The sequence below is a fragment of the Citrus sinensis genome, chromosome 3 (assembly GCF_022201045.2).
Source record: "Citrus sinensis cultivar Valencia sweet orange chromosome 3, DVS_A1.0, whole genome shotgun sequence".
Classification (NCBI taxonomy): Eukaryota; Viridiplantae; Streptophyta; class Magnoliopsida; order Sapindales; family Rutaceae; genus Citrus; species Citrus sinensis.
Window position 1 is genome coordinate 49,393,445 of NC_068558.1, and position 27,634 is coordinate 49,421,078.

At 33.9% G+C, this 27,634-nt stretch overlaps 4 protein-coding genes across 9 annotated transcripts; 3 read left to right on the forward strand and 1 right to left on the reverse strand.

Moving 5' to 3' along the window:
* Positions 1-490: 490 nt before the first annotated feature.
* Positions 491-3,654, forward strand: LOC102615468 (CRS2-associated factor 1, mitochondrial). 2 transcript variants are annotated; one of them, XM_052438796.1, is made up of 5 exons: positions 491-1,157; positions 1,679-1,806; positions 1,991-2,216; positions 2,336-2,463; positions 2,826-2,998. In XM_052438796.1, exons 1-5 carry the CDS (start codon positions 581-583, stop codon positions 2,859-2,861), a joined length of 1,095 nt encoding a protein of 364 aa, XP_052294756.1. In that variant the 5' UTR covers positions 491-580; the 3' UTR covers positions 2,862-2,998. The 2 variants fall into 2 exon arrangements, with proteins under 2 accessions (XP_052294756.1, XP_006490973.1); XM_006490910.4 differs by having other exon boundaries at positions 496-1,157; positions 2,837-3,654.
* A 2,405-nt stretch (positions 3,655-6,059) lies between these two features.
* Positions 6,060-11,692, forward strand: LOC102614787 (lysophospholipid acyltransferase LPEAT2). The gene is made up of 14 exons (XM_006490908.4): positions 6,060-6,677; positions 7,123-7,303; positions 7,421-7,480; positions 8,060-8,223; positions 8,302-8,365; positions 8,444-8,512; positions 8,833-8,928; positions 9,083-9,127; positions 9,457-9,527; positions 10,306-10,372; positions 10,679-10,729; positions 10,903-11,013; positions 11,117-11,164; positions 11,306-11,692. Exons 1-14 carry the CDS (start codon positions 6,199-6,201, stop codon positions 11,474-11,476), a joined length of 1,677 nt encoding a protein of 558 aa, XP_006490971.1. The 5' UTR covers positions 6,060-6,198; the 3' UTR covers positions 11,477-11,692.
* Positions 11,693-16,411: 4,719 nt separating this feature from the next.
* Positions 16,412-23,201, forward strand: LOC102577939 (SOC1-like protein 1). Of its 4 annotated transcripts, XM_015534161.3 has the most exons (9): positions 16,412-16,519; positions 16,669-16,900; positions 17,397-17,590; positions 20,816-20,897; positions 21,580-21,641; positions 21,750-21,849; positions 21,927-21,968; positions 22,631-22,672; positions 22,814-23,201. In XM_015534161.3, exons 3-9 carry the CDS (start codon positions 17,409-17,411, stop codon positions 22,964-22,966), a joined length of 663 nt encoding a protein of 220 aa, XP_015389647.1. In that variant the 5' UTR covers positions 16,412-16,519; positions 16,669-16,900; positions 17,397-17,408; the 3' UTR covers positions 22,967-23,201. The 4 variants fall into 4 exon arrangements, with proteins under 4 accessions (XP_015389647.1, XP_015389648.1, XP_006490969.1 ...); XM_015534162.3 differs by lacking the exon at positions 16,412-16,519 and having other exon boundaries at positions 16,541-16,900; positions 17,385-17,590; XM_006490906.4 differs by lacking the exon at positions 16,412-16,519 and having other exon boundaries at positions 16,542-16,900.
* On the reverse strand, positions 22,994-26,190 carry LOC127901495 (probable fructokinase-7). Of its 2 annotated transcripts, none has more exons than XM_052438939.1 (7): positions 25,838-26,188; positions 25,223-25,422; positions 24,560-24,773; positions 24,090-24,263; positions 23,838-23,978; positions 23,564-23,625; positions 22,994-23,456 (listed from the first exon to the last, which is right to left on the reverse strand). In XM_052438939.1, exons 3-6 carry the CDS (start codon positions 24,761-24,763, stop codon positions 23,578-23,580), a joined length of 567 nt encoding a protein of 188 aa, XP_052294899.1. In that variant the 5' UTR covers positions 24,764-24,773; positions 25,223-25,422; positions 25,838-26,188; the 3' UTR covers positions 22,994-23,456; positions 23,564-23,577. The 2 variants fall into 2 exon arrangements, 1 of the variants encoding a protein (XP_052294899.1); XR_008053659.1 differs by having other exon boundaries at positions 23,016-23,456; positions 23,838-23,944; positions 25,838-26,190.
* Between the last annotated feature and the right edge of the window lie 1,444 nt (positions 26,191-27,634).

A 27,634-nucleotide genomic window follows, 5' to 3' on the forward strand; every position in this document is an offset into this window, starting at 1 on the left:
ATATAATTTACATCAACACAAATCTGCATTTAAGTTATATATGTATTGGAATCATTGTTGAGGAGGAGGTGATATAAGTTATATTATTGCGCAACTAAATAACAGCTATCTCATAATAGTTCTTTTATTTTGCAATCAATGGAAATAATTTGTTTCCTTTTTTTTTTTTTGGTTGGCTTTGCTGAAAACACATCGATTTGGAATAAATCTTTTAACTCCAAAAACTCCCGTTTTTGCTTTCAGAAGACTCCCCGTGTTGGCTTTTCCTCTCATCATCATCATATCAATTGAAGAAATCTCAGGAGAAGCGTTGATTATTATGAATAATAATAATACTATGTAAATGAATCTTTAAAAAAATTGAGTAAAAATTCAGTAATGAGTGGTCCGAATCCGATACAATACAACACTTAATAATGGGTCATGGGCGCACGCTGGGTTGTGAAACAAAAGGGCAAAAATGAGATTCCGTATATGTAAAGAGCTAAATACTGAAATGCCACCCCCATCACAACTAATTTACAAAACCCCCATCTTTTCTCCAACTCTTTCTCCTTCAGAAGCTTAAACCCCGAACTCAATGATCTTCAACCGCTTCTCCCGCCAAAAACCATCTCTACGGTCACAGCCATTCACGCTCCTGACGTGCTGCCTCTCCGCCACCGCTGCCAATACCACCAACAATTCGTCAAAACTCTACGACCACTACTCCTTCAAACCCCCGCCGTCCCTCTCCCCAAAACCCGAAAACCCTAACCCTACCCTCAATCCTAACAAAAATTTCAAGAAAAAGTCGAAACCCCAGTACCGTCCACCGTCATCTCTTGATGCGCCGAAGAAGAAATACACCGATTTGCCGTTCGATTTTCGATATAGTTACACGGAGACCAACCAGAATGTAAGGCCCATTGGGCTTCGGGAACCCAAGTACTCTCCGTTCGGGCCGGGCCGGCTGGAACGCGAGTGGACCGGAGTTTGTGCTCCGGCTGCGGACCCGAAGGTGAAGTCGGCGGAGGAGGGAGCGGAGGATCCGAATTTGGAAGAGAAGAGGATACTTGTGAGGGAAAGGATTCAGGGAGAGCCTTTAACTAATGCTGAGAGGAAGGCTTTGGTGGAGAAGTGCCACCGAAATCGGACCAAGAGGCAAATCAATTTGGGTATTCATTTTCTTCTCTCTCTCTCTCTCAGCTGAGTTTGAAGGCTAATTTTATTCATTGGGTATTTGATGATTCGTTTACTGGATTAAAATGTTAATGTCTTGAACTCTAAGTGGATGATAAAGGTTAAAATTAACAATTTGTTATTGGTTTTTCTGAAATGGATGTAGGAAAGTAAGATCCAATTTCCTTGCTTTTTGATGTGGAGGCTTATGATAAGTATTAATAGAAGTGCTTTGAAACAACTTTGATGCTGTAGAAAGTACTTAATAGTTCTCTCAGATAAGTTTCTTATTTGGCTGTTGCTTATGAACTGCATATGCTTCATCTTTATAAGAGCTAGTGGGACTTTTTGCAGTTATTTATCCTTGCCAAGTGGTCAAAATTGTATCTTTTTGCCCAGACTTTAAGAATTGGTTAGACTTCTCATTTTAGAGTTGGTTATAATGGACAGAACATGCAGATTCTCTCTTTTTCAGTTATTATATCCACGGTCTTAGTTGTGCTTTGTTGTTGTGTAGGGAGAGATGGTTTAACGCATAACATGCTGAATGATATTCATAATCATTGGAAACATGCTGAGGCAGTGAGGATTAAATGCCTAGGAGTCCCCACCGTTGACATGAAAAATGTGTGCTTCCAGCTTGAGGTACCTGGTTTCTTTCTAATGTTGAAACATCCCTTCTTCAGTTCTAGGCATTTTAAATGGAAAGAGAATGTGTGTGTGTGTGTGTGTGTCTGCACCATGTTTTGCTTTATCCATTGCCAGTATATTTGTTCGATATGCTATTTTGACTGGAAAAATGTTTCATACAATTTCTACATTGTTGCAGGATAAAACATTTGGAAAAATAATTTTTAGACACGGAGGTACACTTGTGCTTTACAGGGGCAGGAACTATAACCCTAAGAAAAGGCCTGTGATCCCATTGATGCTGTGGAGACCTCATGAGCCAGTATATCCCAAGCTGATCAAAACTACAATTGAAGGTCTAAGCATCGAGGAGACCAAGGAAATGAGAAAGAGAAGACTGGCTGTTCCTGTTTTAACAAAGCTTGGTATGTCTATCTTTCCTGTTCTCTTTTTGAGAATCCCTCATTTAATTAAGTAATTACTACTACTATTATTTTTATTTTTATTTTTATTTTGTGCACTAATTTGCAAGTTGCAACTGCAGCCAAAAATGGTTATTATGGCAGCCTTGTACCCATGGTGAGAGATGCTTTTCTAGTCAGTGAGTTGGTACGAATTGATTGCCAGGGTCTTGAGAGAAGTGATTACAAGAAAATAGGCTGCAAACTTCGGGTAAACTTGAATTTCTGTTTACATTCTCTGCTAAAGTTGTTTCCTTATTTTTTCCTCTTCCTTTTTTTTTTTGGGGGAGGCGGGGGGAACCAACCCTTGAACCCTTTGGAGGATTTCCTTGTTAGTCGTTCTCTTGTGTAATTATTGCAATTTCTACTTCTTGTTGTGTTCGTTGTTGACAATTCTGCTTGAAACAGTATTATGTCAATTTCTAATAGGTTAAATTCTGCTTGACAAATCTGGTGAGGATAGATCATTCTCGCTCCCCCTTTTTTAAAATAGTTGCAGAGTATGGAATTTGGTAATGCTGATTTGTTAGAGCACCCTCTCAACTTTTTATGTCAATTTCTAACTACTTGTAGTCTTGGTTCAGGATCTCGTTCCTTGCATCCTTGTGACATTTGAGAAGGAACAGATTGTGGTTTGGAGGGGAAAAGACTACAAGCACCCAGGGGATGATGGACAATTCTTCACTCATCGAGAATTATTTGATGATCCAGAGAATGATTCGGCTTGTGGTGTAGAGGAGGAAGTTATGGGTGACAGCAGCAGCCAACAGGACTTTTGCTCTGGGGATGATGAGTAGCATGTTATCTAATTTGCTAAGGCCTTTATATACAGCCTGATCTTCAGCCACACAGATTTATTTCTTCTCCGTCATAAGGAAGAAAAATTAGTTCGAGATACTTAATAGGTTAATGTATTTGATGAGATGAACTTATCGGGCTATTTACTGTACAGAGAGATCCTCAAGATGGGATGCTCAGAACTTTTTTTCTTTCTTTTGGGCATAGAATATTTATAAATTATTATGCATGTAATTGCACTGACTGTATCTGTCAGTGCGTGGATCAGGTCCCAGCGGAGCGTGAGCATGTTTAGATTTTTCATATTTCAGTGGAGATACCGAAGATGGACGCTTGACTTTGGTTGTGCTTGTGCATTGGGGTGCCCTGAGCCCTGGCCTAGCTTAGGTCATTATGGAGAAATTGGAATTGTATTAACTCTTAGTCACCTCTTGTGGTAGGGGTGGGCGTCCGGATCGGTTTGAATCGAATAGAACTTATATTTCGAGTTCGAATCGGTCTGAGTTGAAATTTAAAATTCGTTTGAATTTAAAATTCAGAACCGGATTGTATTTTGGTTTGTGTTTAATCCGAACTGAATAGTCAACCCGATTGAGTTAACTAAGGTTCTGTTTGGTATAATTTTTTAAGTAGAGTTTATTTAAATAGAGTTTTTATTATTAGAATTTTTATAAATAAAATTTTTACTAAAAAAAATTAATTATTTGGTTGTTAATAAGAGTTTTCAGTAAAAATTTATGAAATTATTTTAATAAATAAGTTTTTTTAAAGTTATATAATGAAAAGAATAAAATTAAATTAAAAATAAATAGATGATATTTTAAATATTTTAATATTTAAAAAATTTTAATGTTAATTTTTAAAAGTCTAAAATTTAAGTTTTTACTTATAAAAGTTAAATAGTTTATTTAAAATTTAAAAATTAAATAAATATTTATAACTAATAAATAAGTTATACCAAATAAATATTAAAAAAATTAAAAACTCATTTTTTAACCCTAACGCATCACAACGTCCGGACACACTTTTCTGCACTTATGTCGCCTCTGACTCATCCACTTTCTTCCCCCCAACCAAACCACCCCTTTCTTTTCCTTTTTTTCCGCCGCTGCCGATATCATCTTCTTGTCTTTTTCTTCTTCTTCTTCTTTCCTTCCACTGCTGCCAAACATCTTCTTCTTCTTCTCGTCCTCCGCTACCAAATATTTCTTCTTCTTTTTCTAATCTCCCATTAGTTAATTGTTAATAATTTATTTATTTTTAATTATCAGTTAATTTTTTAAATTTTCTTTTGTTAAATGTTAGTTAATTTTTTTAATTGTTAATATAGAACTCTTTATGTTAATTAGTGAATTTGTGAATGAGATTACAAGAAATTTGTTTGATACGTAGTTAATTACTTGATTCATTTTTGGATGGAGGTCGGTTCAGGTTTATAGTTTGAATCCGAATTATAACTCAAACCAAAATCCTAATAACCCGAACCAAAACTGAATTCGCCCACCCAGTACGGCTTTGCCATGGGCCTACTACAAACGATGATTTGGTCCAACAGCCAAAAAATCCCAACATAAGAGTGGATCCGACTGATTTGACATGCTTGATGTCTATTTTCGTGCGATCTGAATATGAATGAACATGAGCGTGCAACCAAATTCAAACAGATTGCGACAAATATAATGAACTAAAAGCCCAGGATGAACGAAGCTTTCACGTCTGCTGTGTTCAAGTCCCCTCCTTTTTCACCAATTACGTGCGTAAATTAAATAAACCCATTCGGCATTCGCTCATTAAAAATTTAAAAAAGAAACCGGAAAAGAGTTCGTGGGGCTCTGGCAGGCTGGCTGGCAGCTCCAACACAGCACGTTGTCCCGGTACGGTACCGCAGTCCCACGACTCGCCACGCCAAGTCACTCGCCCATACAAGATTTTTTTACCTCTCTTATAGTCTCGTCCACATAAAATGACTCTTGCCTCTTTTCCCGCATTAAAAATTAACTATTTGCCCACTATCTAACACCCAAAATAAATAAATAAATAAATAATTGATTGGTAATAACATTTGCCTCCCTAGTTTTCTATAATTTTTCAGATACCAGTATCGTTCGTCTACTTATATTAAATAAGATTTCCATTAAATGACTGAAACATTCTGTACTATCCACTATAATCTTTTATTTTAAAGAATTATTAAACAATTGATAGATTCAATATTTATTAATTTATAGTGTATTTGTAATTCAATAAACATATATTTAATATGCTAAAAATTCATTATATTTTATTAATCTAATCAATTGAATATAAATTTATCTGTTAAATATACATAAAAATGACCAAAAAAATAAGTTCATTGTACAAAGTTAACTGGATAATATGATAGTTTTAGATCTTGCTATGCACAGATAACTGAATCAGTGGATCAAGCACTCGAAATATAAAAAAATACTTCAAAATTTTTTTATTCCAATTTGAGAATTCAACCCATACTTTTAGATGCATAAGAAAAATTAGAGATAGGATCTAGTTAGATTTAAATTTTAAGAAGAAATTAAGTAACAATAGAGTAATATTTTATATAATAAAATATCATATTTAATTATAATTTATGATATAAATGGGATTACAGAATTACATAGTGATTTTTCATAAAAAGTACTATCTTAATAATTTAGCCTATTATCCCAAGTTAGAATAATAATAAATGATATAAATGAGATAATTAATTCATCGAATAGTGATTTATAGAGGTTATATTGTTAATAATAATAATAATTATTATTATTATCATGATAAAAAAAAATAAATGATAGAAACCTACTTAGTCATTGTGTAACTGTTCCAAGTACCTATTTGTCACGAATGAAACAACTATTCCAAAAAATAAAAGTTTGAGGACGCGCATTATTATCCAAGCAATAAATAAATAAATAAAAGTTTCCATTGAGGCACATGCGTCAAACACGTTGGAAGAATATTATAAAATTATCCATATTTGTAGGACAGGAAAACAAATAATAGCCGACCAAGTAAAGTTTTACATTTACAGGACGACAGCACTCATCCTCTCTCTCCGTGTTTGTTTTCTCTGTCTGTCACATTGAAATTCAAGGCTCCAGCTTCTCCACCCCCCACCCAACAAACAACAATGGCGGACCATCATCGTGACCATGATCATGATCTCTCTTCACCTCTCCTCCAATCTCCTCGCTCCGATCATTCCCCCGTAATCATCTCCATCGAAGCTGACGGCAACGACACCGTTTCCGACCCAGCAACTCAAGATCAACTGAACAATCACGATACCCGCTACCATAATAATCCTGGCAACCCCTATTGGTTTATTGGCTCTGACGGGTTGTCTGTACCGGGGCCAAACACGGCTAATCCTTTTCTAAACGACACCCCGCATGTCGTTGGGGTTTATGAGTTTGTCAAGATTGTGGTGTGCTTTCCAATTGTTTTGATTAGGCTCGTTTTGTTTGGGTTTTGTTTGTTGGTGGGGTACTTAGCAACCAAGCTGGCTTTGGAGGGATGGAAGGATAAGCAGAATCCGATGCCAGTATGGCGGAGTCGCCTTATGTGGGTCACTAGGGTTTGTTCCCGCTGTATTTTGTTCTCTTTTGGGTAATTTTCATTTCTTCTTCTTCTTCTTCTTCTTCTCTCTCTCTCTCTCTCTCTCTCTGTGTGTGTGTGTGTGTGTGTGTGTGTGTTATTCTTCTTACGGTAATGGTCAATTTAAATTGTAATTGATAAACAAGAAACTAAAAACATCAGATAAAAATCACATTTTGGATGATGATGAATTGTCCTTTCCTTTATGTAGGTTTTATGAATTCCATTAAGAGTGGAAGTATAAGCATAATGGTTCACCAGAGGATTATGGCCTCACTAAGCTTTATTTGCTTTGTGCATTTACCTAATTTTGTGTTATGGTCAAATTTTCTATATGGCATGTTTGGATACTGAGAGAATTGTGATAGACAGGGAAGTGGATAATTCAATTTGGGTTGGATTCTAAAATTTTGATGGGTTTTCTAAGTGTTTGTTATTTGGCGGTTTTGCCTTGCAGCTATCATTGGATAAGACGGAAAGGAAAACCTGCTCCAAGACAGATTGCTCCTATAGTTGTATCTAATCACATATCATATATCGAACCTATTTTCTTTTTCTACGAATTATTCCCCACGATTGTTGCATCAGAGTCCCATGATTCCATTCCGTTTGTCGGAACTATCATCAGAGCAATGCAGGTAACTCGTAGTTAATATAAGTTTTAAGACATCTACTTTAGTTTTAACTCACAGTCCTAATATTTGTTGTCAATCTCCCTTTCCCCCTTTCACTTTCCTTTTGTTTTAAATTCTCAGGTGATATATGTAGATAGGTTCTCACAATCATCAAGGAAGAATGCTGTTAGTGAAATAAAGGTAGAAAGTTTCTATAGTTTCTGCTAACTTTAGTTTGATTTTAGTGGTCTTGAGTATTCTCATTCTTTTGCTGGTTCAAGCAATTTAGAGAATATAGTCTGATACTGTTTTCCTTTCCTATTTGTTCCTTGTTGCCATATTCTCGAAATATCTCATGCCCTTGATCTCTTCTCTAAATTAATTCCATCATACATAATGAACGCTCTTTAGTCCTTTCTTGAATGACAGTTTTTTGTTTTTTGCTAGCATATACATGTCTAGGACTCTAGGTCTGCCACTATCTACATCTGATGTGACATTTTAGGACTTCCAGTCTTGAATATGCACCAATAGCTGAGTCTGTATTCCACGATTACTGTTCTGCCATCAATTGATTCAGAAATGCCAACTTGATGAGTTTTTTTCCTTGCTTAAATGGTATTATTTATCTCTATTTTAGGTCCTTAATGTTGAATATGGCACAATTGCATAGGATTTGCATATAAATGTATGACAGCTCTATGAAACTAAATTCAATTAATTATTATGAATGTATTAGCTATTTGATACAGAAATGTGCTTTCAAGGATGTGAATACAGAGAAAGGCTTCTTGCGATAGATTTCCTCGTGTTCTATTATTTCCTGAGGGAACAACGACTAATGGAAAATTTCTCATTTCCTTCCAACTCGGTGCATTCATCCCTGCTTACCCCATTCAACCTGTCATTGTTCGCTATCCCCATGTGCACTTTGACCAATCTTGGTATGATGTTCCTTCTTTCTTTGATTCCTTTTTTCACCGTATGTTGGGCCTTATTTTTTGGCATGCCATCTTGCTCAGGGGGGATGTTTCTTTGGGAAAGCTCATGTTTAGAATGTTCACACAGTTTCACAATTTCATGGAGGTATGCTCTCTTTCCTGAATACTTAATTTTTATGTAGATTTAAACTTTAAAAATAATTAATATCATTTTTATGAACAGGTAGAGTACCTTCCTGTTGTTTTTCCAAGCGATAACCAAAAAGAAAATGCTCTCCGTTTTGCTGAGAGGGTAAATTTCTGCTTGCTATTGATTTTTTTTTCCCTTTTTTCTTTTTTTGAACTTGTGAAATGTTTGTTTCAAGTTCAAGTTGAGGCTTTGTGATTGGAAAATAATATGCACATTACACTATCAGTTGATAGTGATTTCATTTTAGGGCATCTGGGGGTGAAAATCAGTAAGGATCTGTGACATATTTATTTATTCAGAAAATATATATTCCGACCAACAGTTACTTGCATGTCTGTATATTATGAGTTCCCTTCGTATTCCTTGCCTTGTATGTCGTTTTATGATAAATGATTAAATGTTTCATATTTGCATGTATACAGACCAGCCATGCTATGGCATCTGCTCTCAATGCTGTACAAACATCTCATGCCTATGGAGACTTAATGCTTCTCATGAAAGCATCTGAGCTAAAGGAAGTATGCATTTCTTTATGTATATATGTTTGGTTTGCAAATATAGAGACTTTCTCGTGTTTGTTGTGGTTATAGGCTACAGAATTCGATTTGTTGTTTATCTACCTCAAAGTCATAGTAATTTTGCACTTATTTTTATTTGTCATAATTTATGCAGGAAAACGCCTCAAGCTATATGGTTGAAATGGCTAGGGTTGGATCTGTGAGTCCTTACACTGAAATGCCTTATACTGGAATGTTTTATTGTATGCCAACTCTATGAAAGGAATTAGTGAACCTTTGCCTTTGGTGAAAGGTTCTTTTAATACATGTATATAACTTTTTGTTTTTGTTCAAAGGGCAATCCAACAATTGTTATGAGGCACTGCATAGATGCCAGTCCTTTTAGTTCTCACTATGATAGAGTACTTACATAAATTTCACATCATATGAGGCTTTTATATCTATATGTTGGTAGATATGTGAAGCTGGCAACTTAAATACTTTCGTTCTTTTGCCGAAACAATGAGCGAGTATTTTTTCATTTTTCAGATATTTCATATAAGCAGCTTGGAAGCCGTCAACTTTCTGGAAAAGTTTCTGTCTATGAACCCCGACCCTAGGTATTGTTGAAGGTTGATATATATTATCATCAGAAAATTAAAATGGTATTCTGACTTCTGAAATAAAGGCACTGTTGAAAAGTTATTTGTTTTAATTGTAAATCATATTTTTCTTTTGGCTGTTAAGCAAGATTGTGTATACCCCAAATGCAAGCTGATGGTAAGATCATTTTCACAATTCCACATGTTTGCTTTGGGTTATGCACAACCATCACCAACTCTTTGTCCACGACTTGTCCTTGGAATATGTGTAATTCTTTTGAAAGGAGAACATAAATCTTTTCAGATCTGTCTATTGTTTGTACTTGTTGATTTCCTTCACTTGATTCCTCGTTAAAATGCCATAAATTGTGGTTATACTAAACTGATTATATGCTTTATTAACTTCTGCTTTGCAATCTTTGTTAGAGAACAAATATGCAAATTCTTTCTAGTCTGTAAGATGTCAAATGTTGTCTTTATTCTGCACTACAATCTATGTAATTATTTCGGGGATGTGTTTGAAAGAAGGCAGTGGCTATGGTGGAGCAACTCCACTGTAGAGCACTGATGATGACCGTTAGATTATAGCAGTAAGTGTAAATTTAATATTTATCGTAGGGTCATCATTAGTGCTGTACCGTAGAGCAGTTCCAACATGGCTGGACCCTTGAAAGAATAGTTTTAAGATATCTGATGCTTAAGGTGTATTAACTAGTAACCAAGTGGTTATCTTATGCCTTTTTCATTGTTGCCAATGCAACATTTTAACATCCTCATTATCTAATACTATTGGCAGTGGCTGTGTTAAACTTCTTGACTTCTTGAGTGTTCTGAGGCTCAAGACTTGTCCTCTTTCTGATGAGGTATGTCTCATGCAATTCCAACTTCTTTTTCTGTACCTTCAATGTCCACAAAGGCTGAAATCAATATCCTTGTCTTTTAGAGCCCTGGAATAACAGATATTTAAAGCGAGTTATGCATGAATGAGTCTAAAAAGATTAAGTTAGTGAACTTGATATGATCCTGGACTAACAGATATTTGAAGTGAGCTGTGCATGATAATGGGATGAAAAAAATTAAGTTAGTGCACTTCATATGATTTTTATATGTGGAATTACTGGACACTCTCTCACATCCGCAAATTTCATGGTCATTGTTTTGAATTGCAGATATTTGGGTTCATTGATGTAGATAAGAATGGGTCAATCACGTTTAAGCAGGTAATCTCCCCTTCTTACCCTCCCAAGCATTTTCATTGACATTTGCACCCAACTTTATGTTCTCCAAAGGAATTTTAGCCATGATCAAGACCAAGTTTTATTGAACTATGGATACCAAATTTTAGCAAAATTTCTTCCCATCTTCATATGATTGTTTTACTTGTTGCTTTCAGTTCTTATATGCATCAGCTCATGTCATGAAGCTGCCATTATTTTGGCAAGCCTGTGAGCTAGCCTTTGCTGAATGTGACCCTGATGGAAATGGTTTTATTTCAGAGAATCAAGTATGTTGCGCTCTTTATATTTTTATGCTTCAATATTTGGGATTGTTTGACTTCCTTGAGTTCTAAGTCTCACATTAATGGTTTCCGATTGCTTTTCGAACAGTTGGAAGTAACCATTAGACCTGCTATCCCAGATTTGAACAAGTACGAGGTAAAAGATATTGTGATTGTTCATCCTTTTTTTTTTCCGTCGCTAATAACTCTCAGAAATTATCTGTGTCAGTATTGGTTCAGGTATATACCTAAATGTTTTTTAGTCAAACCTAATTTGTGTCATACTGTCCGCTTGTAGATCGACAGTTTATTCAGGTTATTTGACAGCGATGGTGATGGAAGGGTGAGCAGAGATGATTTCATTTGCTGCCTTAGGAAGAATCCTCTTTTGATAGCTATTTTTTCGCCTACATTGCTACACACTGACTTGTCAGAAGCTCGCAATAGGATGCCGGGGGATGTAATTTGATGGACAGTTTTTTCATGGTCCATGAAAGTAACGTGTGTACCTTATTTGTAACCTGTGATTTCTGGGTTTGGAATTTCCGGGGGAAGAAGGGGTATGCGGTCGATCATTAAGTATATGGAGTCTTGATTATTTTAATATCATACATCTGATGTGCTTATTTTATAAGTTATAATCAACAATTTCTCATTTTACTTAAAAGAGTGAGGTATTTATTAATTTCATAACGTTAGGGGACCTAACGTTTGAGTCTCAACTTGAATCTTAATGCTATATATCATCTTAATGAATAAATGTCATACCAATTGAGACTCGAATGTTTGGATTATCTAGCATTATTCTTATTAATTTGGGAAGTGATATCTAGTATATGTCCAACAAATGTCACGCAGTACTGACGACAATATATTTACAAATTTAGGATACAAATGAGATATTATGTCAATTACGGTCAAGGTTGGCAATCGTTTGAAGGCCATCAAAGTTACGAAGGAACTGACATTTTACATATGCTAGCTAGTAGAATGTTTGAAATGTGGGCATTGCCTACTCAATGTTTTTTTATGTGTAAGCAATGATATTGGACCATGAGCCTAACACGGGGTGTCGATAAACCCGAATGTCGTTACAACTTTCAGTTCACGTGTTACATTGTTTTGGTCCATAAACAGAAATAGCACGCAAAGCAGATTAGCAACTCATTTAGCAACTCACCGGACCACATCCCCGACGCTGAAAGGCCTAAAGGACCACTTGAATTCATTTGGGTATTGATTGACGCCTTAGGTAGTACTTATGATTTATAATAAGCCTAATTCCCCGTAACTCGTAAGGACGAATATTTAAAGTTATCAACCATAAGCGAAGATTTTTTTTTTTTAATATTGTTGTATAGGACTGTAGGTATTATAATTAATATTTACAAATAGATTCTACAATTGGGACATTTTTCGTGGCATGTACTCCTCTGAAGCGCTGTCCAAATTCTTCAAACCCTCTTAAATATTCGAGGGTTGTCCACTCCACTCACATTTCGTGAGGAATAAACTGGCTCCACTCAATTATTTGATAATTGAGCAAGAATTATAGCCCCATAAATATTTTTATGGAGGCTCGAACCATTGCACTCATTATTGTAAGTGCAATGATTCTCCCACTGAACCAAAGGCCCATTGGTTATCATAAGCGAAGATCAAGATTAATTTTGGTACTACTGACCCATAAATTAGGAAAATAAAAATGTTAGTTTAATTTATGAGGGAGAGTAGAAAGAGTACACAGAGACGGTAGCACCCTGTTTGTGGTCCCGAATGATGAAAGCCACGGGTTGCAAACCTTAACCTTGTCGTTCAATTTTTGATGATAATGCACAAGTCGGGTAAGAACAGAAGAACAGTAGTTGTCAAATATAAATGGGCACTACGAAGTTGGTGCTGCAAAGTGTCGGCACCACACTTTATGTTTCATACAAGATAAAACGTGGAACACATTTAACGTACACTTGCATTTGTTGTGCTCGATCGGTGCGCGCGATAACGTCAATTTACTTCTTTTTTAAAAGGACACTCGTTCGTTAATCGTTCCCGCACCGCACACTCTTTGAGATTACATTTTGGTTTTGGAGTCCCCTGGCTGCATAGCCAATGCCATCATCCTATGTAGATTGTATCAGTTAAATAAATCTCAAAGGAATACTGCTACTTATAGTAAAAAGTTTGGGGGGTAGAAATTCACTATATCTGTATGGATTAGAAATGCCAAAAGTCTCAATAACTAACTACTGCATACATACAGGGAATGGATGCTAATATTCTCCATGGGTCTAGTGCCACACCGCACAAATAGGGTGGATTTTAAATAATTTTTAAGTAATAAGAAAAAAATAATCTCTAAATTCTTAATGGGGTGGGTACTCCAATTCTCATTTTATATAAATATTTGTTTTAATTTTTATTTTATCAATTATAATATTGGTTAATGAATTTTCTTTTTTATTTTTACCTAATATAAATATAATTATACAAATAGGCTATAACTAAAAAAAAAACCCTACAATATGATTTTTATTCAACCCTAAAATATTATTATATTCTCTTTTCTCTCTTAAGATACTGCTCTCTTCTAACATTTTATAGTTCTGATATCATTTTAAGATGTTTCTAACTTTGGGAGGCTTTTTTTTTCATAATTTAAATATTTTATAATATGATAGTGATTTTATTTAAATCTGTAATTTTTAATTTACTGAAATTATGTATCTCTATCTAATGTAAAATAAGTAAATGAAAAATGGATAGGAATGAGAAAATCATCTCCACCTAGGGATTCTCCGTGCTCACCCCCACTAAATTTATTAAAGAATGGAGTGAAATGGAGTGAAATTTTTAATGAGTGGGGAATGAAGTAGGTCTTCCCATCCCCACCCCGCCCTAGTGTCATTTCTAACTGCATGGTTTTTTTTTAGATTATACCACATTAGTTAGTCATGTATGTCATCTTTACAAGTTTTTTTTTTTAAAAAAAAAAATTCTCTCTTCACTTTTTGAGAAGAAGAGTATGGCATTATCTAAGTCCAAATATATAGAACATTTTAACTTTATTTAAATAAAAATATTACTAAAATACAAAAAACACATATTTCAATACTTTGAAATTTTTTTTTATTATTATATTAAAATCTTTTTTTTTTGCTCTGTTCGTGACATTTTCACTTTAACAAAATGAGGATGTCATTAAAATATATATAAAAAAATACACAATTCAATGCGTTGAAAATTGTGTTTTTTGCCTGTTAGTGTATTAAAGTTTATATGTTTTAGTTTACTAGTATTAAAGTGAGGATACCCTCATTAGAGGATGATTTTATACACACACACACACACATACCACACAGCTAAGATTTAATATTTATTTATGTAATAATATGTGATAAATCAAAATATTTTATCTTTTATCTTTTCTTGCCAACAAGACCAACTCTAGAGTATTCGGGGCCTTTGGCGAAATTTCTTTTTGAGATCTCCTCACATTTAGTAACTTCAACACTTAAAGAAATATTAAAAAAAAAACTCAAAATTTAATCAAATTTTAACTATATATTAAATATTAACAATCAATAATAAGATAATACGAAATTTCAAAAAAGAAAAGTAATCAAGAAGATTTTTTTTTAAATTCCACGAGACTATTATTTTAAGATTTTTTTTTACTTCAAAAGTAAACAAATAAATGGAATATATTTTTTATAGAGAAGAGCCCAAGAAATTTTATAATGTTAAATAATTAAGTTTTTTTTAACAGGTGAATAATTTTTTAATATTTTTCTTGGAAAAAAACTAATAATGTATTAATAGTTATTAATGATAGCTCTTTAACATTAAAGTTATCAAACATAAAGTTTGTGTAAAAAACTGTAATTGTAAGATAATTATTAATTAAAGAAAACCTAAAAAATAGGTTTTCTTATTATAAGTTAAAAAATTAATTTGAGTATATTAAGAAAATAAAAAAGAGTATTCTAACATATAAGGATTAGGTGGCTACAATAGAATTTTCCTAGCATATGGGGCCCTAGGCGACTGCCCAGTTCGTCTATACTTAAAGTCACCATTGCGCGCCAACATTATTCATAATGATAAATATGTTAAAAAGAATATTGTTTTAGATATTTCATTCAAATGTGAAAAAGTAAAAACATTAACTCTTGGTGTAAGTGGTTAATACAACCTTACAATATTAAAAATAAAAAAAGGATATTTCATTTAGATATATTTAGAATTTAGTTAAAATATCCATTCAAATTTCAAATGAAAAAAAAAAAATTCCATATTAGTTGAACAACAAGACCCATGGTTTACTTTCATATAAGATAATGAATCAACCTAACTATTAACCCAACGATGAGAACTCCTCAGCTACCAAAACGAGCAAGGATTCAAATTCTTTTAGAAAATTTGTAAACTTGTACATATAAGCTAGACGTTATTTGCAAAGGAAGGGCATCCTCATTTTAAAAAAAAAAAAGTGCGAAATAATATTATAAAATCTTTTTATAACAAGTCAAAAGAATTAGGTTACTTTTTTTCACACCGCTATTAAAATCGAAATATTTCACATTACTTTCAAAATTATAGAGAATAGGCTTAATTCTCAACTACTCAACCAATAATTCAATATAATTATGACGGTAATATGAAATACGTGGCTTTTAAGCCTTCTAATTATGTAATTGATAAAAAGAGCCAAAAAAAAAAAAACAATTGATTAATGATCTCATTAATTCTTTAACTTCAAATTGACTCAAGATCTACATAACAGGATTAGCTTAAAGGAGTTCTCTCTCATTCATTATGTTCAGAATTTTCTCTCATTATCCTGAGTCTGATAAAAAAACTGAGGCAAAAGCAAGTTGTCAATGCTCCTAAAGGATATATACAGAATACAGTTAGCTAAGTATTTGAAGACTTTTACCTAGAAAAGAAGGAAAAAATAATTAAAAAGGTCTCCTTAAATTATATTTGCATGTATTTTATAATCGAGTAAAATTCATTTATTGGTTCATCTGAGTGACCCTAGTATTTATTGTTACTTATTTTTTCATTAAAAAAGAAAAATCTAACGGTAAAATACAATCAATATATATATATTTTTTTTAAAAAAAAAATCTATAATTAAATCTTATAAACAATAAAACAATTAGATGATGGACAGTAAAAAAATAGTTACGCATGACAGAACAAGGACAAGGGCAGGAAGTTGTTCTATAGTAAAAGCGAGATGTCTTTGGTGCTTCGAAATAAATGAGAGCGATGAATTAATGAGCGCTTCGTGCTGAGTTTACGATCTTTCATTGGTCTACTGAGTACGAAACTGTACGGACGACGTGACATGTTTTCAACTTAGTACCACCCACTTGCTATTTTTAACCCTCATCTTCCGTTTTATTACACTGTTGTTCTGATTCTTTTTTACTTCTTAGATCATACACCTCTCTCGTTATCAGGAGTCAGTAGTCCGGACGCTCATTTATTCTTTTACTTTCTTTTGGTTCGTATATTTTTTTCCTTTTTTATGTAAATTTTATTTTTCTTTCGGGTCTGTGTTTGTAGGTTTACCAAAACAAGCAAAACATGAGGCTTCAAATGTATTTGATACTAAAAATATAATACTCTTTTAATTTCTGTTTCTTTAAATAGGTGCTGTTTGAGGATAGATCAATCCCCAGGGAATTAAGGAAAGGTGATTTTCGGTTGGTGCTTTGCTCTCGCTCCCTCTGTGGTGACTAAATCAAAAATTAACAATCAGGAAAGGAACCTAGCTAGTTTAGTTACCTTTCTCTGCAATATCATCGTTGCTCAAAAACCGCAGATATTTTGTCAGCTTCTTCCCATTTTGGTTTCTTCTTTCTCTTTGGATTTTGCCCATTTGGTAAGACTGTTTACCTTTCTTTTGTTTCTCTTTTTGGTTTCTTTAGAGCTTCTTACGAGTTAGTAACAATCAGCACAAAAAGATTTGTATTGTTGTTCTTCGTTTCTTTTCTTTCATCAAACTGATCCCTTTTTTGTGTTTTGCATAGCTGTTTAACTGATTTTTCTTTATTATTATTATTACTATTATTTTTGCATACTTTTTCAGCTTCTTGAAAGGCAAAAAGGATTAAAAAAATCTTTTCTTGAGCTTGAGTTTTTGCTGCTCTCTGAAGGTCCTCTCTCTCAAAAATTTCGGATTTTTTATAGCTCCTGTCACTTCCTTAGCACCAAAACTTTTCTGGGTAATAAGATTTACTCGTCATCTTCAAAGTTCTTGGCTTTTTGGGCCCTTGATGCATTAGGAAAAACAAACCTTGGTTAATTAATTAATTAGTTAATTTGTGTGACCTACCTGGTTGTGATTTACTGATAATAAACTCTAGTAGTTTAAACAGGTCTGAATTAAGATGGTGAGAGGCAAAACTCAAATGAGGCGCATAGAGAATGCTACAAGCAGGCAAGTCACCTTCTCCAAAAGAAGAAATGGTTTGCTAAAGAAGGCCTTTGAGCTTTCAGTTCTCTGTGATGCTGAGGTTGCCGTTATTATCTTCTCTCCTAGAGGCAAGCTCTCTGAATTTGCAAGTTCCAGGTAATTGTTCTAAATTTACTAAAAAGATTTGGTTTCATTAATTGTTCTTTCTGATTTCATTTAAGTAGTTGCTTCAAAATCTGTACTTTACTTGGATTTTTGGAAACCTTATAAGACTTTATTATGGTCCAAGATTGAAGATCCCAGGCCCCCCCCCCCCCCCCCCTGGCTCTCTCTCTATCTTCATCTCTCGCTCTCACTGACAAAAGTTCCTTTTAGAATTTAGAGTTTGTATAAATTAGTAAATTAAGATCTTTGTTTCTTCTCTCAAGGTTAAGGACTTTTTTGTCTCACGTTTTAATGGATGGTGACTGAGGAAGGAGAACCTTCTTGAATTGGTCTAAATTCTAAAACAACCTTTAATGATTAAAATGTTGGAGTTTTGTCTCTGCTAATTACCTTTTTAATGGTTTTTCATCTATAGATGCTACATGAAGAGCCTGTGTTGCTGCAAATCAGCAAATCTAGGGAGTCGAGACAATGGCTATTATAAACTTTGCAACTCGTTGGTTTAATGAGAGTACTAATACTGTCATTGCCAGTTGCTAGCTATTGTATATGAAGGTTTTCAAAGTTTGCAACTTTTTGTTGAAACTTGAGAGGATATGAGGAACTAGGCACTAAGTATAAGATCATTTCATTTTCTAATTCAGCAAACTCAAGGCTTATCCCTAATGGTGGTGAAAGTGAAAGAAGTAAATACGTTTTTTGGGTTGTTTATTAGTTGATTACTTCTTATAAGTATATATATTTACAAATATATAGTATTATACATATGCTGACCAAAAATTCTGAGGCCATGAGTTTGAGTCATATTATATTTTTATGTTAGGACTCCTCTTTTCTCCTAATTTTAAAATTAGATAGGGATAGTTATATCTTCCAATAATTTGGACGGAGTATATTTTCTTTCAAAATTTATGAGGAACTAGGCACTAAGTATAAGATCATTTCATTTTCTAATTCATCAAACTCAAGGCTTATCCCTAATGGTGGTGAAAGTGAAAGAAGTAAATACGTTTTTTGGGTTGTTTATTAGTTGATTACTTCTTATAAGTATATATATTTACAAATATATAGTATTATACATATGCTGACCAAAAATTCTGAGGCCATGAGTTTGAGTCATATTATATTTTTATGTTAGGACTCCTCTTTTCTCCTAATTTTAAAATTAGATAGGGATAGTTATATCTTCCAATAATTTGGACGGAGTATATTTTCTTTCAAAATTTATGAGGAACTAGGCACTAAGTATAAGATCATTTCATTTTCTAATTCATCAAACTCAAGGCTTATCCCTAATGGTGGTGAAAGTGAAAGAAGTAAATACGTTTTTTGGGTTGTTTATTAGTTGATTACTTCTTATAAGTATATATATTTACAAATATATAGTATTATACATATGCTGACCAAAAATTCTGAGGCCATGAGTTTGAGTCATAGTATATTTTTATGTTAGGACTCCTCTTTTCTCCTAATTTTAAAATTAGATAGGGATAGTTATATCTTCCAATAATTTGGACGGAGTATATTTTCTTTCAAAATTTATGAGGATGGGAATTTGAGTTATGTCATAATAAACTTGAGTTAGGTTGTCTCAGTAAGTTTTTTATTGTGTTAAAAAAAACTCAAAATTTCACAAGTGATACAATAGTTAAAATTTTGAATCTGATGATAGATGAGTCTGTGACATGTTAGTGATTAAGAAAGAGAAGAAGCTTACCCATGCATTACCTAAGATTTTAAGTATCTGCAGTTTTAAAGTCTAATAACCTATTTGGGATTAAGGTTCTCTACCTTTTATGCTACAACTATTGTAGAAAAAAGTTGTAGTTATGAGATAAAAGTTAATAGTATACAGTAAATACAGTTTTTAAATAATAATTTTGACAAATTATTAAAGACAACGGATTTTTCATTATATAAGTGAAAAATTATTTTGATATGACTTCCAAACTACAGTAATTAGTGTTTTCCAAATATTTTAGTGGTAAAATTTTTAAGTTATAACTGCCTAACTCCAATTCTAAATAGGGCCTAAGATCCTTCTCTAATGCTTGACTAAAGCATTAGCATAGTTATTTTAGTACTAATATTTATTCTCCTTTTTTTTCTGTTGGGATAAGTATTCATTAACCATTTAATTAGATTTATTTATTTTATTAGATAATTGTGTTGGTGTTGTTACGTCCTAGTTTTATCATGTGTATAGCATGGTATCAATAAAAGAGGATAGATCATCAGTTTTTACAATGATGCACCATAGAGTTTCTATTTTCCAATGTTGCAGTGAAGGAAATTAGTTATGTTGTGTATTTCCATGCAGTTGTATTTGCTTCTCTACCACATTCCTTAACAATGTAGCTTATTTCACTTTGTGTGAATTGTGATTTTAGTTAATGAAAAATTTTGATTAAATGAGATTGACCTTGTGTCCAGCATAAATCATTTCTTTACTGTGCCACCCACTACGATCTATGATTGATCTTACGTTAACTAGTTACTTACCACTCCATCTAAAATTTTAAATCTAAAGTGAGGGTCAAAACAAGGGTATTTAAAACATTATGACAGTTTAATAGAATCAGGAGGTGAGGCCAATTTAGAATTATCATAGACACGATCAGTTGGTGTATGTGGAGCATGATAAAGAGTCTCAATATGTATATGGCACAGCTACAAACTTCTCCTTATTCCTATTACCTTTATGAAACAAGTCTTCATGTCAATGTGACTGAAAAGTGGAAAAGCTCATTTTCTTTTCCCTAATGTAAAGGGCTTCATGTCCTGGAACATGGCAATTGGAAATTATATTTTTATCCTATCACACAAGAGAAATCATACGCTTTCGCAACACAGTTAAAGTATTATCACTCATATGCTGCTTCTCTATATGAAGATTATGCAATTATCCAACAAAATCAGATACTTAATATATGCACTGACACAATGTCGTGAGGAAAGTCATAAAAATATCAAGAAATAAGCTAAACAAATTATTTATTTTTCACACACAAGATGTATTAAAATTCTCCAAAGGTAGCGGAACTCATATTGGACTTTGAATTGAGGAAATATTGCCCATTTGAGGCTTGTTACCCGTATCTCAGTGTACGCCCTACTAAAGATGGCTTGTTTTATTTATTTATTTATTTTTTAAAATGTGTTTTGGAATGTAATCGATTGGAATCTTGGTTGCATGGTATTGTTTTTGTTCTTCAGCATGCAGGAGACAATAGAACGGTATCTGAAGCATACAAAAGACACTCGAAACAAGCAACAGCCAACGGAACAAAACATGCAGGTTACCTATATATGCCAACTCCACTCAAATTATTTAAGAATGAAAATGAATGTTCCATGCAACAATGTTCCATGCAACTATCCTCCATTCAATCTCTAAAATCAGAGTCCAAGTTTGGGGGCCAAAAAAAAAAAAAAAAAAAAAACCCACACATGCTAGTAGACACTAATGGTTTTTGGATTAAGGGGCCCCAATTTATAGATAAAAAAAAAATTATTTCGCTCTAAGTCTCCGTATAGCATCATGGTATAACCATTGTGGTTTTTAATTCATAATTATTTTCAAATAAAAGCTGACACTGTTTAATAAAAATGACTTTAAAAAAAAATTATGAAAATAACATAAGTTTTCATTAAATAACTGTGAGGATAATCACCTTAACATACTTCCATATAGATCTGCAAGTTTTACAACACTTATACAGAGCTATAGCTTAAAAATCAAGTATAGTATGTTTTTTACCAATATAGTAGTGAACTAGTGATGCTGCATTTGCAGCGGGAGCATCTGTCCGCTTTGTTAGACGTGAGACTAAAAGAAATTTCTTATAGATTAACTGGTTGGTTCTCGAGATTAAACAGGAGCTATCTTTTATCACCACCATGCATGCATGCATATTTTCTTGGCTGCTAGTAATCGTATATAATTTCTTGTTTTCTCACATATGGATTTGAAATGACAGCATCTGAAGCATGAAGCAGCTAACATGGTGAAGAAGATAGAGCTTCTTGAAGTTTCAAAACGGTTAAATAGACACTAGTCTAACAAATTAAACTTATGTTTTATCAAACGTTGTTCCATAGAACTCAAGTTCAAAGAAGATTCTGAAAATTTTGACTGGAAACTTCTCAGGAAACTATTGGGAGAAGGTCTGGCATCATGCACCCTTGAAGAACTACAACAAATAGAACGTCAGCTGGAGAAGAGCGTAAGCAATATCCGAGCAAGAAAGGTTCATCCCTACTAATCTTCTAAAGAATTACAAAAGGAAAATTTAACATGCATGCTAAAAGTTTGTCCATGTTTCAGAATCAAGTTTTCAACGAACAGATTGCGCAGCTCAAAGAGAAGGTCAGTGTTATCAAAATTTGCTTTAGTGTTTGGTAAACACTGTTGTAACTTTAAAGCTAAGTTAATTTAATTTTATGAAAAATTTATTATATCTTTACTAATTTTGTGAAAATTATTATTTTAAAATTTATATTTACTACGTACTATTAATTTTTATTTTAGAGTTATAGTTGTGCTTATAAATTTAGGCTACAGTACCTTAATACTAAACAAGACTTTAAAATGTAGTGCATTGTGATAACTCCTTAGTCCCTTATTAAGTCCCTACACAACAACACTTCCAATATACCATTCCACACCAAACATTTCAATAAATTCTAGCTATGTATACATTTATTTCGAAATCTAACATATAAGTTACTAGATATACTTAGGATTCATTTGGGACAGCTGCACTGTAGATATCTGATTTTCATTTTCATGCTAAATCATTGAAGAGATTTATCTTGAAATCTCCAGCAATCTTGACTGGAAGAAGAAAGAAAAAGTGAATATCTTATTTCGAAAACTTTGTCTGATTCCATGTATGCTTTGCTTAGGGGACAAAGAAGTTTAGCGGTTTTTCTGTCTTTGCATTCAGCAGTTGCTATCTCTTAAAATAATTTCAAACTTAGTCAATTCGTTTTTTTTTTCCTCTTTTTATTTTGTACATGCAAAATCAGGGAAAAGTCTTAGAAGCTGAAAACACAAGGCTAGAGGAGAAGGTGAGCTTCTATATCAAGGAAAATAAGATTTTATCAAGCTATTCATGTTAAAATTTATAAGAGAATATTATAATGAACTTGGGGACTTTGGGCAGCTTTATAAAATCATAAGACTCCGGTATCCTGAATTGTTATTTTCAGTGTGGTATGGAAAACTGGCAAGGATCAAAAGAGCAGCCAGAGAATCTAACAAACGACGACGGTGCCTCAACTTCTGACGTGGAGACTGAATTGTTCATCGGCCCACCTCCTGAAAGAAGAGCAAGGCGCTTGGCAATACCACCACAAAACTGATCATTGTATTGAGTTTATGCAGAAGCATTTGCATATATGAAACATATGATTATGAGGAAAAAGTTGTATTTCGTTTTAAGACTGCTGCACAAATTACACTTGCGCAAGCAATGATTATAGATTTAACAGTACGGTAAGATTGCATTTCTGTTGGACTAACTTCCATGAGTATGGTATTGTAAGTATCCTTAAATGTATTTATTTTGGTGTATACTAATGTTCATATGTTCCTCCAGTCCTCATTTCTATTGCTAAGAACTTTGATTTTTCCTAGGAGCGCCTAACGGGAACGTTTATTTATAAAGCGGACCAATGAGCAGACTTGATCAGCTCAGATATGGTCGCCAACCCAAATGAAAAATTAGTTTCTAACAAGCATACGCAAGATCATGACTCATGAGTCAATCTCCTCCTGAGAAACTGCTTTGGGCAACATACGGAGAACTTCTGCTTCTGTGAGCAAAGCAGGAACGGCTCCTTTCGCTCTTAACTGCGAGAGCACCACAGGTATTAGAATTGGTAAATATTAACAACTGCATCTTATAGAGATCTGGATCTGAAGCAAAACTTTTCGGTATTGCACAAACAAAGCATTACCGGCACCGGTTGTATCAACGCGTGCAATTAACAACACCACCACCAACGTGACCCTTAAATTCCTGCACAACACGGAAGGAAATTGATTGATTGAAAATAATACCAAATATCAGTCGGAAGGAAAGGAGGTTATTGGCTATCTGCTTAAACCAACCTAACAGAAGGAAAGAGTATGTGTACTTGGATGTTATGCGGCACATTGAAGTTTCTCAAAATGAGAGCAAAAATTTTAACAAACTAAACTTCTTTTTAACCGTAAATTTTGGATGCTAACCTGTGTGTAATATTTGCAGCCATTTGACCCCTCGGTGACAAGCAAAAGCTTAAGATTGGAGTGGAAAAGCTTCTCTAACACCACATTATCATCAGAGGCATCACAACCTTCAATCAATAATGTCAGTTCTTCCTCACTTATCTGGCATTTGATATTTTCATGTGTGTGAGTTCCATAGTGTCAGTTGTATTTTACTTAAAATTATAGATATTCGATACTTCAGAGCAAAGCTTCAATTGTCAATGCATCTACCTTAATCATGTCAGCCTCGTCCCATATGCTTATGATGCCTCCACGAGCAGCCTCGGCAGATGGCCATGGTAGTAACCTTGCATTTGGATCATAAGATAGGATGCAGCCAGACGTTTTGGCCATTTCCATGGCAGCAATATGAGCTGACCGACGTGGTTTCAGCAATATACTTGCCTGCATCAACAATTATTAGGAAACAGATATCAGGCAATCCCCAGTAGGTTTTGAACTAGGTGGAGAATTTAAGTTTGAGATTGTTTTCTTAAAAGGTTTATCTATTATGCACAGTTTTCTTAAGGAGTTTATCTATTATGCACAAGTAAAACAATATTATAAGTTTATCAACCCAGTAAATCAGAAAATAGTTAAATAGAGTAATGAGAATTGCTGAGTGCCATTAGCCGTACTCTTTAAAGTTCATCCTCGTAAGCCCTTGTCTTTTTTTTAACCCTAAAAATGCAGAATTTTACCTTCTCTATTAGATTTACATCAAGCTCGGCCTCACAAAGAAGCATTTCAGCACTGGGGTTGCGGAAAAACATGAAACCGCGTTCACCCTCAGCTGTTAGTGTCACAAAAAGCCAATGCAGTCCTTGCATGTGGGTTAAAACGGATGCCAGAGTTGTCAACGTTATTTTCCTTGAGAATATCAGCCAACATGTGCCCAAATTCATCTTCCCCTACCTAAGATCGTAGAGATGACAAAGTTATACACAATAGATTGAGGAGAAAATATTTGTATGATATCAGGCTATGTAATGTCATGGTAACTACTAACAAGGCAACGACATATGGAGCAAAACTAATGTGAATCATATTCTCAAGATGGACTGCCTGTGACTCAAAATGATGACATCTCAATCGAATCAGTTGTTAAACTAGACAGCAGAACATGGTCCTGGAAGTACTTTAACATCAATGAGTAGTCTGTTCAAAACTGAAACAAACAAAAAAAAAAACCTTGTAAATATCATATTTACACTTTTTTTTAGGAATTGAATTCAGGTCGCCAACCAAATAATGCTTCTTGAAAACCATTTAGTTAAGCCCCTTGGGGCAAACATCATAAACTTTAAAAAGGTATTGCGTAACATGAACAAGAAGGCAGCATTTATATATACTCAAAATTGCACCTTGCCGATGCAGAGCCTTCCAATCTTGATATACCTACGGCAACATTAGCAGGCGCTCTTTCCTAAAAGCAGATGCTTTTGCGAGTGAAACGCCAGATTCAGTGGGCAAAAAATCAATCAACAGTTCCCCGAAGCAGACAACAAGTGCTTTTTTATCTGGGGTTTGTCCCTCTTCATCAGCAGGAAGCTTGTTAAACTTTCTGAAGAAAAGATGACTTGATTTCAACAAGAGATGACATACTAATCCAGTTTTTCCAGGCCATCATAACAGGGTTTTTAGAAAGAAATTCGAAATAGTCATTGGCAATTCTAAAACAGGGCAGTTGTGATACTGAAATCTGAATGTTATAAAGGTTTCCGAGGATATGAACCTCGAGCGCCCTTAATTGATTGGTAGGACTGAGGAGCAATTTAACATCATCAAGTCAGACTCATGACAATGAATTTGAATTATTACAAAAACTGGATCTCATTCTCAAGAATTATTAAACGATCAAAGTTGGTGGAAATTAATAAAAATCTAAGAAAAGAACATAACCTAGCAGAAAGCAAGTCCCTCAAATATTAACATTGAATCAAAGTCTTGAGACAAAACACAGAAACAGAAAGAAATACCAGAAGGGGACATCCTGGGGGGTAGAAACTTTAGCAAACTCGGCGCGGGGATCGAACTTCATAGAGAAGCAGCAAGCTGACATTTCTTAGGCCAATACGTCAGTATCCTGTCTGTAATACTTATACGTCTGTGCATCTCTTCTCTGCTCTGCATGAGTATGACCCTGACAGCGGCATTCCATTGCTTCTTGTTCTTGTAGTGCAGCAATATTTCATTTCTTTTTGCCCTTATTACCCCCCAATTCCGATTTGTATTTAAGTCATGGTCCCCTCCTAGGACCTCGGATTCGGAACTACCAGTTTTTGTATTTCGGACTCAGGACTCTGCACACTGTTTTAAACGTTATTAATTATTCTTCAAGTTTCTTGTTTTGGCTCCTGGTGGATTGCCTTAGCGGGGACTTGAACCTTAATTGGTTCGGCCCTTTTTTCCCTTCTTTTTTTTTTTTTAGGGGTGTTCGCAGATCGAATTTTACGAATTGAACATCAATCCATATTTAATTCATGATTTTACGGATTATAAATTTTTAATTCAATTTAATCCACGGATTGGTAAATTCAATCCAAATCCAATTCATACGTTTGCGGATCGGATGAAGATTTAACTCAATCCACCATTTTATTGATTGGTCCGTGGATTAAAAATTTTTAATTATGTTCATTCTACAAACGAATTAAATAAAAAAAATCTAATATAAAAATAATTTTACAACCGATCAAATTCAAAATTGAATAAGATTTAAATAAATTAATTATTTCAATAAAGTTAGAATAATACATTCAAAGTTTCAAAATAACTCAGTGAAAAAATCTCATTTGTTTAAATCAATACATGAAAATTATAAAAATTAACTAAAATTAATTGTTTAGAAAGCTATATTTGTTTATTTAATTGTTCAATTATTTAATTATGTTTATCATATATTATTATCAGATAAGATATACATAGTGTTAATGTAACTATGTTTTAACTTATTATTTATTAGTAAGTAGTAATGCCACATTTACAATTTTTTTAATTAAATGAATTTTTTTTTTTGCAGATTCGCATATTTTTGCGGATTTACAAAAGCAAATTCATATCCAATCAACCAATTGCGGATTTTTTAATTTTCAATCCAATCTAATCCCCCAATCCACAGATCAAATTTTTGTGGAGATCGGTAGGGGTGGGCATCAGATTAGATTCAGATATATCTGATCTGATCCGAACTTATTTGGATCAGATTCGGATTTAGCCAATAATCCGATCAGATATAATTTGTGTCATCCGATCGGATTTGATTCGGATCGGATCGAATTCAGATCGATCCGAACAATCCGATCGGATTACACTTATTAAAAAAATAAATTAAATAATTAAATATAAAAGCAGAATCCGATATTTCTACTCATCTTTATCATCAATGTTTCTTCAAATCATCAACAATTTCAAGATCTAACATCTCTCAATAACAGCAGCAACAATGGTTGTCTGCTTCAACAGCAACCATCATCGTCAAGCCTCATCTTCCTCACCCTCTCCCTTAGCCTCTTTCCCTCCCTCATATGCTTTTCTCTCATTCTCCTCCACGTCCTCTCCATCCTCATCGTTGTCACCTCCTTCTCAATCACTATATCTCCTCCAACAAGCACTACACCACTGACATGGTCGCCACTGTCCTCACTAACATCTTCCAAAGCTCCGTCTCTGTCACGGTGCTTTCCTAATGGCACTATCATTCTCAAACTTACTTGTATTCTCTTTGATTTGATCTTTTTCTTGGAATGGGTTGTGGTTGCACTTTCTTGTTGATG

What these genes read in the sequence shown, in the direction of transcription:
- LOC102615468 (XM_006490910.4), top strand. Translation starts at nt 581, where the DNA reads ATGATCTTCAACCGCTTCTCCCGCCAAAAACCATCTCTACGGTCACAG. An exon ending in CAAGAGGCAAATCAATTTGG is followed by an intron (nt 1,158 to 1,678) that starts GTATTCATTTTC and finishes GTTGTTGTGTAG; the next exon opens with GGAGAGATGGTTTAACGCAT. An exon ending in ATGTGTGCTTCCAGCTTGAG is followed by an intron (nt 1,807 to 1,990) that starts GTACCTGGTTTC and finishes ACATTGTTGCAG; the next exon opens with GATAAAACATTTGGAAAAAT.
- LOC102614787 (XM_006490908.4), top strand. Translation starts at nt 6,199, where the DNA reads ATGGCGGACCATCATCGTGACCATGATCATGATCTCTCTTCACCTCTC. An exon ending in CTTGTCCTCTTTCTGATGAG is followed by an intron (nt 10,373 to 10,678) that starts GTATGTCTCATG and finishes TTTGAATTGCAG; the next exon opens with ATATTTGGGTTCATTGATGT. An exon ending in GTTTTATTTCAGAGAATCAA is followed by an intron (nt 11,014 to 11,116) that starts GTATGTTGCGCT and finishes CTTTTCGAACAG; the next exon opens with TTGGAAGTAACCATTAGACC.
- LOC102577939 (XM_015534161.3), top strand. Translation starts at nt 17,409, where the DNA reads ATGGTGAGAGGCAAAACTCAAATGAGGCGCATAGAGAATGCTACAAGC. An exon ending in TCTGAATTTGCAAGTTCCAG is followed by an intron (nt 17,591 to 20,815) that starts GTAATTGTTCTA and finishes TTTGTTCTTCAG; the next exon opens with CATGCAGGAGACAATAGAAC. An exon ending in GCAATATCCGAGCAAGAAAG is followed by an intron (nt 21,850 to 21,926) that starts GTTCATCCCTAC and finishes TCCATGTTTCAG; the next exon opens with AATCAAGTTTTCAACGAACA.
- LOC127901495 (XM_052438939.1), bottom strand. Translation starts at nt 24,763, where the DNA reads ATGAATTTGGGCACATGTTGGCTGATATTCTCAAGGAAAATAACGTTG. An exon ending in ATGTAAATCTAATAGAGAAG is followed by an intron (nt 24,264 to 24,559) that starts GTAAAATTCTGC and finishes TTGTTGATGCAG; the next exon opens with GCAAGTATATTGCTGAAACC. An exon ending in ACGAGGCTGACATGATTAAG is followed by an intron (nt 23,979 to 24,089) that starts GTAGATGCATTG and finishes ATCAAATGCCAG; the next exon opens with ATAAGTGAGGAAGAACTGAC.